Here is a 14,753-nt window from a genome sequence, read left to right on the forward strand (position 1 = left end):
GCCAGAACTCAGTGCCTGCAAGCACTGGCCAAGCCCTTGGACATGAGCACGCCTGAGGTGCTGGGGCTTGGCTGGGGACATGGCTTACCCTGGGCAGACTGTGGTTGCTCCCAGGTGGATTTTGGGAGCTGAACAGAGTAGGAAGAGAAGAATGGAGAGGGATTTCAGAAATATAAATTCAAAGCAAGACAAGCTCTGGAGGCTGATGTCTACCACCACCAGATAATCTGGCTCTGGGATGGGTTTTTTCTGCACGGTGCCCAGGGGCAGAGACCACACGCAGCCCTGCACCAGCTCTCCAGGTTTGGGTCCCGAGGATTCAGACACCCACCTTCCACCTTCCACCAGCCCTGCGGCACTGTGGGGCTGAGAGGTCCCCAAGCTGAGTCTTGCCTGTGCCTTGGCCCAGCCTGAGCTAGTGGATGAGCGGAGCTCCAGGAGAGTGGAGGGAAGGTGAGTTGCACGGTGGCAGTGGTCACAGCCCTGCAAACGCCAACTTCAACCTCTGTGGCCAAGTCCCACGGCCTTTCTCCACCCAGTCCCTTGTGCCTTCTGGACTTCCAGCCTCACTGCATCCCTTGCTTCACCTCTGCCTGGCTGTGGGCCCTACCCCATTGGAGGCACCCAGGAAGGAAAAGTCTGGCGGGCTTTGAAAATGCCCTGGCTTGGGCGAGCTCAGCCCAGGATAGCTCCTGTGGCTGCTCACCATCCACAGAGCCCAGGAGAACAACAGAAGGGCCCACATGCCTGAGCACCCCAGGTTTTCCCCAGACAGCTACACCAATCTCTGGAGTGAGTTTCTGTTTATTTGGCAAAAGAAGGGACTGTGTGCTGGAGGAGCAGGGGACGTGTCAGAGCCTTGACCACCGAGCTTGGAAAAGGGATGGTGGAGCAGCAGCCTGGAGCTTCAGAGTGTGGGTCTTGCATCACTCAGCAAGAGCCAGCCCGCACCTCCTAGAAAACAGTCAGGAGAGGTGGGCTGAGTATTTGAGGTGAGGAGGCCAACAGAGAGGGTAAAGCAAAGCTCTCCATCAGGATCAGTGCCTTCTCTTCCAGCTCTCCCCAGCTCTGCAGCGTGAGCCATCTCCAGCAATGGATTTCTTGCTGACCCCTACAGCTGAATGTGTACTGGTGTGGTGGGAAATCACGTACCAGGGTGGGCCAACAACAACCGTGTTTTGCGTTGTGAGACACAAACCCAGCCTTTGGCTGGTTTTGCCGGTCCACAACCTCAAGGTCCTTTTGGCAAGAGCCGGTGTCCCCAGCCCTTGCTGCTGCGTGAGTCTGCAGCTGTTTCTCCACTGAAATGGTGGTTTTGGTTCAAGTGCCCTTGCTCACCACCGGGCAGCTGCACCCTGGGGGTCCCCACTGCAGAGCAGCTCCAAAGGGAATGATCCTACCTGGGTGCTAGCTCCAGCACACATTCAAACAACTCGGCCCCCAGAGTAATTTGAGGAGTTGATGGTGGCCCTTGTCAGGGCACAAAGCGGGGTAATTTCCAGCTGAGGACGTTGCAAACACCATGTTGCACTGCAGCAACCCACCTATGCTTCATCGAGGCTGCATTCCTCTGTGAAAATAAAAAGACTGAGTCCAGGGCTGTGGTCTGTCTAGTCCCATTTAGCACCCAAAATAGACAGCCCAGGAATGAACTAGAGCAAGTGCCAAGCCAGAGCACCTTCTCCCACCAGCTCAGACCACAAAGTGGTGGCAGCGATGGGCTGAGCTGGTCCCTGCCAGCACATCCTGGCTCCCCATATCAGCTGAGCCAGCCCAACACAGTGCTGGGCAGTGCTCACCCTGGCTGGGCAGCATCCTGATCATCTCGTCAGTGAAGCTCTTCTCCCTCGCAAGCTTCTTGAATAGAGCAGTGATTTTGGGGCTCACCTCCCGGGTTCTGCCTAAAGGCAAAGACACAAGTTAGCTCCAGGCTGTGGCTGGTCCCTGCATCCCCTGGGCAGACTGGCGAGTGCGCCCAGGTGAGGATGGGATGGATGCCGGTCCCTGGGAGAAGGCTGGAAGCAGTGGTGGAGATCCTAGAGAGCAGTGGTGGCCAGGCACACGAGACACCCCTCCCAGGGGACAAGATGAAGCAGTGGTCCTGGCACCAGCACAGCCTCTCCTCTCTTAGTTCCCATCCCCACCACTTCTGCCCCCCTTGCCGTGAGGACCCCCGCTCTTTGCCCCATTTCACCCAGCAACTTACCCAAGGCCATGGGCTTCCCACACAGCACAGAAACCAGAGCCCCAGCCTCCCCTGACAGCCCCAAATCGCTGCCCCTTCCCCTGCTGCACAGGGGACATGCAGCAGCCCCAGCCCCGCTCCTGCACCCCACCCAGGGCAAGAGGTCCCAGCAGACCAGCAGTGGTGAGGAGGGGGTCTCTCCTGCAGGCCCCCTGATTCCTGTCCTCTTGGGACACTGCAAAGAACCCCGACACCTCCGAGCAGTTCACCCCGGTCACATCGCCACTGGCTACGCACTGTAGAGCCTCAGCATGTGCAGGGTCTTCCCGTCCTTCACTCTGGAGGCAAAGATAACTGCGTATGTCTTGCCATCGGTATCCACCACTTGCGCTGTTTTATTGCCTCTTTCTGCAAAAGGACGTGGAGGAAAGCGAAAAATTAATTACCTCCTCCTGAGAGCTTCCACACTGCAAAAGGGCTGTAAGAGTGTGAAGCCCTGTGCAGGATGCCAAGGGGCAGGTCCACCCAGCCTGTGTTTCTTCTCTGTCTCCCCCTCCTGGTTTTTCCTCTTGCTGAGGCTTCTCTGAAAGCCTGGGGGAGCCCACAGATCACAGCAGAGCAGAAGGACGTGAACGCGAACGCAGGAAGGTTCGGGGATGGTCACTGCAGACAGCAGAGTAGCCCGGCCAGGGTCAGACTAACACTTGAGCTGGGGATGGTGGGAAATCACTCTTGCTTCATCCCTTGGGAACACCCATCCACAGCCCCGTTGCAGAATGAACCTGCTTTTCCCCAGGGTTTAAGCTCAGTCTGAATGTGTCTTACCCCAGAGCAGCTTCCCAGAGGGCGGGGAAGGGAGGGTCTGCCATGCTGGCGTGGACCAGCCCTGGGGGGCAGCTGGCAACCAGCCACAGAGTCATGTCCCACCCCAGGGCCTCAGGAGAGGCAGACAGGCACTCCTGAGGGCCATGTCCCCAGGGACAGCTGGCTGCTTCAGACAGGGGTGTCGGAAGTGCCTCTGCCCCATCCCAGGGGCCCGGCTCCCCCCACTCACCAGAGCTGTAGTATTCACCCGGGACGCCTGTTTGCTTGTAGATTGACACCGATTTCTTACATCCCTCCAGGCTGCAAAACAGTGAAGGATGCTCTGGCTGGGTTGAAGTGACCCTCCCTTCCCCTCCCCTGAGGACACTGGCTCCAGGGTCACTACTCTAAATGTGGGACTTGCTGTTTGGGAATGGGATGGTGTGGGTGTGGCTGGGGCTGGAGGACCACTGGCACCCTTGGAGCAATGGGTGCCTGGGCTGGCAGGGCACAGCGCTGGCACCTGAGGATCATCCCATGGGGTTACACAGCCGTTCCCTTGCTCATGCTCTGAGCTGGTGGTATGAGGCTGGTCCTGCTGGGAAAGCTTTAATCTTACAGTGCCTTATTATCCTGCTGCATCCCTGGCTGGGAGCAGTGGGGTGTCTCAGCCTCCATGGTGGGACCACTCTTGGCTGGTGCTGCCCTGAGCCTGCCTGGCCTGCCCTGAAGAAGGCGTCCCCAGGATACAGCTCTCCTGAGCCTCTGTTCCAAACTGTGGGGCTGGTGGCCCAGCCTCAGCCCCTGCCCAGGTCTTTGGTGGGTGCTGGGTGGAGGCACCCAGGCGAAGACCTGTTGATGAAGGTCCAGGGAGGAGGTTGGTCAGTGAAGCCCATGGAGAAAAGCGCTTGACACTTACGTGGGAATTGCAAAAGAGACCTTCAGGTCGCCCTCCCCCAGGACCGTGATGGTGGCCATTGCCATCTTCAGCTCGTCCTTCTTCCGGAGGTAGCTCTCGGAGTCAGAGGCCAGAGCAATGATGTGCCATTTCCCTGCAATCTAGCAGCAAGGGCGGGCTGTGAGGAGGAGCAGGGAGGGGCTGTCCCCTCCGCGGAGAGCAAGCCAGGACACCCTTAGGCCATGGGACACCCGCATCCCCTCTAGGCACCAAAATCCCTGCTGGGGCACCTACACTGGAGCTGGGTGGCTGCCCTCACCTGTGTGTGACAGTAGAGCCAGCGGTGGCTGCAGAGTCCCCAGCTGTCCCCAGTACCAAAACATCTCTCCAGTCCCCACCCTGGGGAGATGACCAGAGGCCATGCTTCCACCTCCCCTTCCCCAGGATGCTGTGGATCACCTTGCTCTTGTCAGCCGCAGCCCTGAGGTCCTCAGCCTCCACATGCAGCAAGCAGAGCAGGGCCAGCCCCAGGCTCAGCCCCACAGTCCTCATCTTGCTGCAGCCTCCTCCAGCTTCGCCAGCAGGATGGAGAACGGCGGCAGGGCTGCTGGCTTTATAGTGCTGTGCTCCCCGCCTCTGCCCACCCCGGCGCTGCGGCATGCCGAGCTGCACGGATAACGCTGCTGCGGTTGGCTTGGGCGAGGTGGTGGTTTCGAAGGCTGCAGACACCGCGGGGTAAACAGCGTCTGGTCTCACGGAAGAAGGAAGTGCCTGCAATCCCCAGGAAGCGGCTGACAAGCGGCGTTGCAGGAGCTGTTGCACCAGTGCTGAAATTTAGGATTTTCCCGGTTACGGTTACTTTAGTTGCTTGTAAAAGAACAAAGAGAGCTTTTTGTTTCCTGGCTGGCTGACGGAGGGCTGCTGGGAGGAGTGGGGAGGTCCTTCCCGGCATGGGCCATGGCAGCACCGTCACCCAGTGACCCATCACGAAGGGGCTCGGTGACCCGTCCCTCAGGCCAGGCTGGCATCTGCCCCGAGGCTGCCTCTGGGGTGGTGCCCAAACCCAGGCACCTGCACGGTGCCGGCATGACCTGACACCACGGTGCCTGCGCAGGCTCACCCAGCCACTCCGGGGCAATCGGGGTCCTCAAAGGGGGACGCGCCAGCGTGGGGCAGACAGGGGATGCAGTTCGTGTCACTGTGGGAGTGTCCCCTCCTTCCCAGGGTGTGTCGTCCCCTGTCCCCCGTGCCTTGGCTCTGGCAGGTTCCTGGGCTCACAGCCCCAAAAGGGTCCATGCTGCTTCCTCACAGCCCCATGCCTGGCTGGGCACCATGGGACCCCCGCTCTGGGGCAGGGGGGCAGTGAGGGGGACAAAGGGCTGCCTCCACTCTGGAGGAGGTGGGGGGGGATGGATGCTTCCCTTTGGGCTCTTTGCAGCATGGTCCTACCTTGGTCAGGGGGCAGATGAGGCAGCCAAGGAGGATGGGAGACAGGGACGGGGGTCCTGGTCCTGCCGTGCATTTACCCTGAGCAGCTACCACGCAGCCCCACTCCTGCCTGGGTGGCCTTGGGGTCTTAGGCAAGGAACAGGGTGTCCTGGGGACACGCTGCCTGCTGGGAGCCAGAGCCCGTGCAGGCAGGGCTGGGCAGCCTGACTGCTTATCCCTGCCTGCCCAGACCTGCTGCCCAGCCGCCGTGCCGCACAAACCCCTGTTCATCTCAGCTCAATTCTCCCCTGCCCGCACCCCCGGCGGCTGCCCCACTGCACCTTCCCCAACCTCTGCTCCCCATCCTCCCCATGTTGGGTGCCGCAAACAACGCAGCAAAGGAGCCCCCCAACAGCCCTGGGTGCTGGGAGGAAAGGTCGGATCCAGCACCATTGGGCTCAGGCTGCCTGGGGACCCTGGCAACACCCCTGCTCCCCACAACAAAAGCACCGAGCTCCGGGGCAGCTCCTGCACATGTTTATTTAGGAGGGTGAGGCGTGACTCTGGCGCAGGGCAGTGGGTCTGGCAGAGGCCGGCCAGGGAGGACGGGAAGGGGCATCATGGAAGGGGGAACAGAGCCCAGTTTCCACCAGGTCGGGAGGACACACGGCCCTGGCGTTGGCCCCTTCAGCTGCGGGGAGGCAGGACAGACAGACGAGGGTTAGAGCAGGGGAACGCCGATGTGACGCAGAGGCCTGAGGCAGGCGGGGGGGTTCCCGGGGGGGGCGTCACCTGATGGCCTCAGTGCACTGGTCTGTTGAAAAGCAGAGAGGGGTGAGCATGAGCCCCCGCGCAGCTTCCCGGTGCAGAGGGGCCGTGCGTGCTGCCCCATGCCCTCCTGGCACTCACCTGACGTGGGCAGGATGGCCAGCATGTCCTTGGTCAAGCCCACGGTGGGGATGAGCTCTTTGAACTTCTGCAGGAGCCGGGGGCTCACGTCCTGCTCCCTCGCTGCAGCCAGACATCCAAAGCGGGGGCCGGTGAGTGCGGGGGGACCCGGCAGCAAGCCCCACCCCGGGGGTCTGGCTGCCGCGTGGCAGCGATGGGACCCAGGGGAGGGCAAAAGCAAAGCCATGGAGGTGCAGGGTGGGGGTATGGAGTGGCTGGCAGTGCTGGGGTCTGCAGCCAGACTGGCACACTGCAGGGGGGCTTCAGTTCAAACCACAATCAAACGGGGGTATTTTTGGTGCAGGGTTTCCATTCAGCCCAAAATTAATTCCTTGGGTGTGGCTGGGTGTGTGGGTGCTAGCATTTAAGGTGCCAACACGGTGGCCAACAGCAGTGGTTGGGACCCCAGCCCGTGCCTGCTGCCGGTGCCCGTATCCCACCCTGGGGAGCCATGGGTGCCCGTCCGCGCTCCTGACACCCACTGAGGAGCTGCAGTGCGGTGCTGGGCTCCCGCCCGCTCTGATGGAGCTCGTGCACGATGGCGTAGTGGCTGTAGTCCGTCTCCCTCACACGCAGGTCTCTCTTCTCTTCTGCAGCTAAGGGACCCCGGGGTGCCTGGTCGGGCAATGCAGCACAGCCCGGGCACCTCCGTAGCCCCCGCTGGGGGTCACAGCTTGGGGCCTGAGCCCCAGCTTTGCCCACGAGGGCTGTGAGAAGGGAACCCCCGCGTGATCGGGCGGAGCCGGTGCCCGCCTGCAGCACAGCCTCTTGCCGAGCAATGGAGGCAGAGCGGCCAAACCCGCCTCCCACCGCTCCCCGGGCACGGGGCACAGGTGATGCCCACCGCCCACTTCAGGGCGTCCATGACTCCGATCCCCCCCTGCCCACACCTACCCATGTAGTGCCCTGCCTGTCCGCTTCGCTGGAAGAGCAGCTCAAACATTTGGCATCCGTCCAGCCTGGAAAGGGAAAATGGAGACGGTAAACACGGCTCGAGGCCACATGGGAGGGCGGCGGGGTGGTGGGGCAGGGGGGAGCTCAGCCTGCCTGGGGGACGTGTCAGGGCGCAGGCAGGGCCGGGCAGCGCGTCTGTGGGAGGATGCTCCTCATCCAGCCGCCTTGGTGGGGAGGGGAGTCCCCTGCCCACGGCGAGCAGGATGGGCACTCACAGGGGCCAGACAAGCTTCATAGCCAGGTCCCCCTCCGGAGTGAAGCTGATGGTGGTGATGGATGACTTCATCCCACCCTTCATCTTCAGGAACATGGAGGAGTTGGAAACGACGGCTGCAACATGCCACATCCCTGCAAACTGCAGCAGGACATGAGTGGTGGTATTTGGAAAAGCCGTGGGGATGTGGCACCTGCCAGGGGGACCTGCCAGCCTCCGTGGGGACCTGCCACCCACCTGCGTGCGGAATACCCTGCCCTGCCCCATGGCTGGCCCATGTTCCCTGGGGAAGCGCTGCACTCTTGGGGGTATCACAGCCCCATCACAGCAGGGCCACCGCTGCCCACAGCAGGCAGGAGCTGGCCGGGACTAACCCAATTTTGCACAAGCATCCACACCCTCCTGGCAGCTGCCCCGGTGCCAGCCCAGGGGCAGAACCGGGGGTGCCCAGCTGTGGATGCAGCACGGGCACCCTGCCCCAGGCAGCACCTCCAGCCCAGGCAGGACCGTCTGGGTGGGCACCCTGTGCCGTTACCTTCTCAGCGCTGAAGCCTGGCTGCACAGGGAGCTCAGCCCCTGCCCACAGCAGGCAGAGCAGGGCCAGCGCCAGGCTGGGCAGCACCGCTGTCATCCTTGCTCCAGGGGCTGGACGTGGGCAGAATGGGCTGCATGGACCTGCCTCTTCCCGCACCCACCTTTATAGCCGCCGCTGCTGGCGCACCCCCCGCCCACCCCCGCTTTATGCAACAGGTTACACAAGAGCAGCGATAACTTGTACCCGTGTTAGGTGACAGCGTTGGCCCCTTCCCCCTCTAATTGCCCAGTCCCGGATGAATGCAGCCTTGTGTGTGACCCAGCCCGGAGCATGTCGGGCACCGGGTGATGTCCCGTGTCCAGTGCTGTCTGGGGAGGGGGATGAGCGTGCCCCCAGTGCCCCACTCCTGGCCGTTACCCACTGGCCCCAGGGTCTGGCAGTGCCAGGACGGATCCTGCCTCAAGGAGGAGAATGTTTGGGCCAGTGTTTTAGCCCGGGGCTGAGCCACAGCCTGGTGCCCTGCAGAAGGGGTTGCGGCTTCCCGGGCTGCTGGCAGCAGGCACAGGCTCTGCTCCCAGGGAGAGTCTGGGCTCATGGCATGGAGACCAGGTGGGCGGCCAGCGCTGAGCCACACCAAACGCTCACAGCCGTCACTGTGGTTCATGTCCATCCCGCCCACATGTTTTTGGAGACCCCCCCTGCAATTGCCCATCGCCCCATGCCCACGCTGCTGGCCTGCTCGCTGGCAGTCAGGCTGAGGCAGGGAGGCTGGGGTAGCCCAGGGCGCAGGCGGGAGAGGATCCCCCTGCGGGTCGCAGCCCCGGGGACCCCTTCTCCCTGATGTGGCAGCTTTGGTGGCCTGGCAGCACCGTGGCGTGGTGTTGCGAGCGCACACGGGGTCCCACCCCAGCGGCCCCATGGCCAGGAGCCGGAATCACCCCTGAAGCCCGGCACCAGCCGCAGCCCAGCCCACCGCCACCAGCCGTGCTTCCCCCTCCCCATCGCCCTGTTGGGGCTCCCTCCATGATGACCCAGCAGACAAGGGTGGTGGGGGGTGGTTTTATATGGGCTTTAATGGGGATGGGGGTACAGGTGTGGGGTGCGAAGCCAGGGAGCGAAGGCTGCTGCGGTGCTGGGGGTGCACTGGGGACAGGACGGGGCAGCTGCTGGCTTGCAGCGCACTCAGGGCTCCGGCCGGCAGCAGCTGGTGGGTCTGCCTGGAAGAGATGGGGGGCGAGCACGGCTGAGCTGGGGGAGATGGGTGGGACATGGGGGGGACATTGGCCCTGCCAGCCCCATGTCGAGTGGGTGGGCACCCACTACCCAGGGCCCAGGGCAACAAAAGAGCCTCCCCATAGGGACAGGGTGGGAGATCCCTGCCAGGGTCAAGGGGGACACCAGGAGAGGAGCAGCCTGGGAGGGCTAGAAGGGGGTGGAGGGTTTGCAGGGTGGAGCAGCTCTGAACACCCCCTTGTCCCCCGCAGGGCTGGTCTGAGCCCCAGTGAAGGCAGGACTCACCTAGGCAGCATCTGCCATGCATTTATCTGCAGGAGGAAGAAAGGTGGAGATCAGCTCCTCCATGGTCTGGGGGACCGCTGACCCCCCCGAGAGACCCCATATGGGGGCTCTGCCCAGAGGCACCCCATGGCTGGCCCCAATGTCAGCCTCGCAGGGAGGCAGGGGAGAAGGCAGGAGGGTCTCCTCCCTCTTAGCCCCCCAGCTTACCTTATCCCCCAGCTCCCTGCCACTCCCCTGCCCCTCCAGCCTCTCCCGCCAGCCGCTCTCACCCGTCTGGGGCAGGATGAGGATCTCCTCGTCCGTCAGGCCCTGCTCCCTGGAGAACTGGGTGAACCTCTCCAGCCGCTCGGGACTGAGCTCCTTTGTCCGACCTGCAGCGAAGAGCAGGGTGAGAGGCAGCCCCCCCGCAGTCCCCAGCGAGGGGTCACAAGCAGCCCAGAAAGGGCCAGTGTCCCCACAATGAGTGTCCCAACCCCATGGGTCACCCCAGCTTGGGAGATGATGCTGCCCTTCTCCCATGGGAGGTGTCCCCCACTGAGGACATCCCCCAGGGTCCCGGGGGATATGTGGCATGGGGGTCCTGAGGCAGACGTACTGTAGAGCAGCACCATGGTGGAGGAGCCGGTGCTTTTGGAGATCTGGGTGGCCACCAAGGCGTACTCTTCGTAGTTGGTCTCCACCACGCGGATGTCATGCTTGCTGCCCCAGCCTGCAGGGGATGGGGAGGACACGGCTCAGCTCCAGGCACCGAGCCAGCCCTGAGATGCTCTGGCGAGGACAGGAGCAGGGACAGGCGACAGCGGGGTTGGGCTGGGAGCTGGGCACTCACGTGGGCTGGTGTAGCTGAAGCGCCCCGGCTGCTCTGTCTTGGTGTAAAGGCTGTTCCTCTTCTCGCAATGCTCACCCCTGGGGAGCGCAGCACAAGGATGTCAGAGGGGCCGGGGGGGTGCTCCAGCCCACATATAGCCCCAGGCATGGCACCATGGGGGAGCACCCCCTGCTCACCCACCCCCTCCCCATGCCTGTACTTGGGGTAGGTGGAGGTGACCTCCAGGTTCCCATCTGCAGTGGTGGAGATGACCGTGGTGCACATCTTCATCAGGTGCTTCTTCTCCTTGAACCAGTTGGAGTTGGAGGCCAGGCCAATGCTGTACCATCTCCCCGTGAGCTGCACACAACCTCCGCTCAGTCGCCAGCTGGGCAGAGATCCCCATCTTGCCCCTCAGCCACCCACCAGCCCCAGCCCAGGCCACCTCCCCCTGCCCCGCCAGCCTGCGCCCCATGGCAGGACGGCGTCCTGGGGTCCTTGTGCCCTAGGGAGCTGCTACAGCTCTCAGCATCCACAAAACCCAGCAGCAGGGAGAGCCCTGGTTTACGACATGTCCTTTGCTGCCTGGCACTCAGGGTGTTTTGCTTTCTCTTCGCCCCGAGCCCAGGGAGGGGGTGGCAAGACTGCCCAGCTCTGAGATGCCATTTCATCCGTCCAGGGGCATGAGGAGGGGTCAGGACCCCGGGGCCAGCATGGCTCACCCAGCCTGGTCCCCAGGGCCACCAGCTCAATGCACCCGCGGGGAGCTGCCAGCCCTGGAGATGGGCTGTTCTGGGACCACCCTGGCAGGACATGCCTCCATCCCCATCACCTCCCTGGGGTGGCTGTGTCCTCCAGGACCTGCCCAGGGGCTCCCTGGAGGAGCAGGCAGCGTGGCCCCTGCCCCGGCTTGGTGGGACCCAAGGGCTGTGGGGCCGGCCCCACAGCGTGCAGCTGGGCTGGGGCTGTGCTGCTCTGGCTCCTGCCCACCATGGGGGGAGGAAGGGGAGCGCAAGCAGCCGGACCATGCGGGCACCCAGGGGCTGGGAGGGCAGGGGGGTGCATGGGACCCCGCAGCACAGCAGCCGTTGTTTTTCTGGGGCCCTGGGTTGGGGGTAGATGGGGTCCATGTTGGGGGGGGGGGTCCGTGGCCCATCTCTGTGCTGCCTGTCAAACTGAGATTGCTTTTCTCAGTCCCCCCTATAAAATCCCTGTGCTTCTACAGCCACCCCATGGCACAGGAGACGGCCCGGCCCCATACCTCCTCCGTCCTGCCCCACAGACCGGAGCCTGGATCCTGCATCCCCTCCGGAGCCACCGAACCCAGGCCCCGGGGGCTCCCCAGGGACAGGGAGCTGTGGGCACACTGGCTGCCCTGCCCCTCCCAGTACTGGGGCCGGCCTGGCCCCAAATCCACCTCCATCTCCACGCATTTTCAGGGTGAGGATGCCCCAAAACAGCCCGGCCCCCCCACGCCAGTGATGCCGGCCAGGCTGGGTCACCTTGTCCTGCTGGAAGTCGGTTTGCACGGGAACGCTGTCCTGCGCGTGAAGTGCCCCGAGCAGGGCCAGCCCCAGGACGCCGAGCAGCATGGCGCGCATGTCTCCCGCTGAGCTGAGCCGAGCCGAGCCGAGCCGAGCCGAGCGAGAGGAGCAGAGTGCTGCAGTGCCGGCGAGTCCGGCAAGCCCCTATTTATGGGCAGGCTGTGCGGCGGCCCCAGGGGGGCCAGCCCTGCCTCCCCCCGTGCCGTTATGCAAGCAAGAGCAGGGGCGAGCGCCGAAGCCAAAGGGCAGGCGGGGGAACCTGCGAACGTTTCCCTCCTGTTGATATGACATGTTTGCTTTGGGGTGCCAAACTGCTCCGCAGCAAAAACACAGCTTGCAGCCGGCGCGGCGGCCGTCCCTGCCCCCAGCGCGGCGCAGCCCGGGGCCGGAGCGGGCAGCTGGGGCTGCCCACAGGCGCGGACGGGGGGCCGGGACCGGGGGCCTGGGCTTGCTGGCTGCCCCGTCCTCGCGGGACGACCGCACTCAGACTCGAAGAGGGGTCCAAGAGAGGTGGAGGGAACACCAAGTGCCTGCCAGGTCCTGATCCAACATGTGGGACTTGTGGGCACCTTTGGGACCCCCCGCCTTGCCCTGACCCAAGTCCCTGCATCACCCAAAGAAGCATCTCAGCACCCAAAGAAGGTCTCAGCAGCCCCTGTCACTCTCCAGGCAGCTCTAGTGCACCCCGATGGTGAGCTGGGGGGCTGGGGGTGTTGGGGGGGAGCCAGACCCCAGCCTCGGGCAGACTCCCAGCTCCCTGGGGACCAGCACACAGCCAGACAGACCTCCCAGTGCTTCATCCTCCCCGTGCCACCCTGCACCCTTTGCCAAGAGGGGCTGAAAGACATCGTCCCCCTTGGTTTGGGGTCACCAGTGGGCCCTGGGCTGCCCCCCTTTAATCTGGGGACACCCTGAGCACCCACAGGGTGAGGGCTAGGGGTGGATGCTGGGTATCAGCACCGGCACCCATGGATCCGGCACAGTGTGGGCAGGGCTGGCCGCGCCGGGCAGAGCATCAGCTCCGGCAGCTCTCCCCACGGCACGGCCCTGCCAAGGCGCTTTATGTAAGGAGCGTGTTTTCACAACTGCTGGTTTTTTCCTCTGGCAGCCCACCCTGCCCGCCCGCCCCAGCACATTCCCTTCCCCGCACCCAGCTGCGAGCCCGGCCTGCCCCTGCACACCACGCGCCGGCGGCCGGGCTCTGCGGATTTATTAAAACAAAACAAAAGCTGAGCCGGGCAGGACCAGGCATCACGAGAGCCTGGCTGGGGCCCCCCCACCCGCTGGGCTGGGGACTCAGCCCCTGTCTGAGCCCACTCGGGCTGCAAGGTGCTGGGAGCGGCTCTCTCCATCAGGCATCAGGGGCACAGAGGACCCATGGGTGTCCCTGTGGTTCTGCGTGGGGGCAAGGACACAAAACCACCCTGCTGCCTGGGGCGTCCCCGGATCCCTGCCCTGTGCAGCAGCAGGAAAGGGTGCCCAGGATGTGCCTGCTCTCCCGGCTCTGCCGGGGTGGCAAAGCCGGGGGCCAGCCCAAGGACCTGGGTGGCAAAGCTGGATGCAAGCTCAGGAGCATGGGGGCAACACGGGGGCACACGGGGGCACCAGCAGCGGCGTGGGGCCGGCTAAGCCCGCTGCTGTGGCTGGGGCAGGGCAGCACGGAGGTGCCCAGGCTGTGGATCACCGCCATGCCCGGGCACAGGCCCGTAGGCACAGCCTGGGTCTCTGCACCCCAAAAATGGGTTCATGCCAGGTAAGTGCGGGCCGGGCTGAGCCGGGGTGCGGGGTGCAGGGGGATCCTTGGGGACCAGCCCAGCTCCCCAGGATGGGAGGCAGGGCTCTCCCCTCGCCCTGCCATGGCTCCACCACAGTGCAGCCACCTCTGGGGTCCAGGTGGGTGCAAGGCAGAAAGGGAGCGGGATCCTTAACACCCCAACTCTGCCAGGCTCAACTGGGTGGCCGGGGGGGGTCTGCAAGGGCGGCCGGACACGACTGCCCCGCACATGGGCAGCAGGGACCGGGGCTGGCTTCGGGCAAGTCACGTGGTGGTCCCTTACATAAGTCCCTGATAAACAACATGTGTTACCAGTTTCCGCAAAGATTGCAAAACGTCAGCCCTGGGGGCAGAGGGCCACTCCCCGCCCCGGGGGCTGGGGGGTGGCCGGGACACCGCACCAGCCTGCTGCCGGGGGCTGCTTCCCGTCCCCCCGCACCGCCCAGCCTGTGCCAGGGAAGTGGCCCCGCTTGCCCAAAACATCCTGGCACCGGCCCAAGACGCAACCAGGCTGGACACGCAGGGCAGAGGGGTCCTGCAGTGTTACCCCTGGGACTGCAGCCCCTTTACCCTGGTTGCACCCCAAGCCCCCGTAGCGCCCACAGCGTGCTCAGAGCATGCAGAGGACATCCCGTGCCTGGCTCTCCAGTGGGTGCTGGCTGTGCAGGCAGGCTTTGGGAAGCCTGCACGCCCCTCGCAGGCAGGGGTCCGGCCCAGGGAGCAGCCCCTTGGGGAACACGGTCTGCAGGGCTAGGACAGAGGAACAGAGTGTTTCACTGCCTCAGAGGCCCCAGGACCACTGCAGGGCTGGGGTTTCATCCTCTGGGGTCTCTGAGGGATCTCCTGGCTTGTCCCAGAGGAAGGGATGATCCTGCACCGGTCCCCAACGCCCCCAAGCCCGTGCAACCCCACAGCACTGTGCTGGGCACTCGGGGCTTTCCCTCACTCACCAGCCAGACTCACGTGTACTACAGCACCTGCGAGTTAACTGGGAACTGCCACAATTCCTGCCTTGGTGTCCCGTAGTTGGGGAGAGGACAACGGAGCTGCGCAGAGGGGGCTGCAATGCCCCCCAGCCCCCCCAGGACCCCCGGACCAGGAGCACAGTGCCAGGGCACCAGCAGTCCGGGGTGGAGGCAGCAC

The 14,753-nt window shown here is 64.0% G+C and overlaps 3 protein-coding genes across 3 annotated transcripts; all 3 read right to left on the bottom strand.

The window, feature by feature from the left end:
* Positions 1–837: 837 nt before the first annotated feature.
* On the bottom strand, positions 838–4,439 carry LCNL1 (lipocalin like 1; the record flags this gene model as incomplete). The annotated part of the gene is made up of 7 exons (XM_082008795.1): positions 838–954; positions 1,545–1,570; positions 1,800–1,901; positions 2,483–2,593; positions 3,240–3,310; positions 3,909–4,048; positions 4,347–4,439. 6 exons carry the CDS (start codon positions 4,437–4,439, stop codon positions 1,545–1,547), a joined length of 543 nt encoding a protein of 180 aa, XP_081864921.1. The 3' UTR covers positions 838–954.
* Positions 4,440–6,103: 1,664 nt separating this feature from the next.
* LOC309412247 (lipocalin-15-like) lies at positions 6,104–8,155 on the bottom strand (the record flags this gene model as incomplete). Its single annotated transcript, XM_082009119.1, has 6 exons — positions 7,967–8,155; positions 7,433–7,572; positions 7,158–7,222; positions 6,746–6,859; positions 6,225–6,326; positions 6,104–6,129 (listed from the first exon to the last, which is right to left on the bottom strand). Exons 1-6 carry the CDS (start codon positions 8,060–8,062, stop codon positions 6,104–6,106), a joined length of 543 nt encoding a protein of 180 aa, XP_081865245.1. The 5' UTR covers positions 8,063–8,155.
* A 1,329-nt stretch (positions 8,156–9,484) lies between these two features.
* On the bottom strand, positions 9,485–11,893 carry LOC309412297 (lipocalin-like; the record flags this gene model as incomplete). Its single annotated transcript, XM_082009172.1, has 6 exons — positions 9,485–9,510; positions 9,754–9,855; positions 10,080–10,193; positions 10,314–10,390; positions 10,513–10,652; positions 11,795–11,893. 6 exons carry the CDS (start codon positions 11,891–11,893, stop codon positions 9,485–9,487), a joined length of 558 nt encoding a protein of 185 aa, XP_081865298.1.
* Between the last annotated feature and the right edge of the window lie 2,860 nt (positions 11,894–14,753).

This window comes from Phaethon aethereus, assembly GCF_964289735.1.
Source record: "Phaethon aethereus genome assembly, chromosome: 20".
NCBI classification, from domain to species: Eukaryota; Metazoa; Chordata; class Aves; order Phaethontiformes; family Phaethontidae; genus Phaethon; species Phaethon aethereus.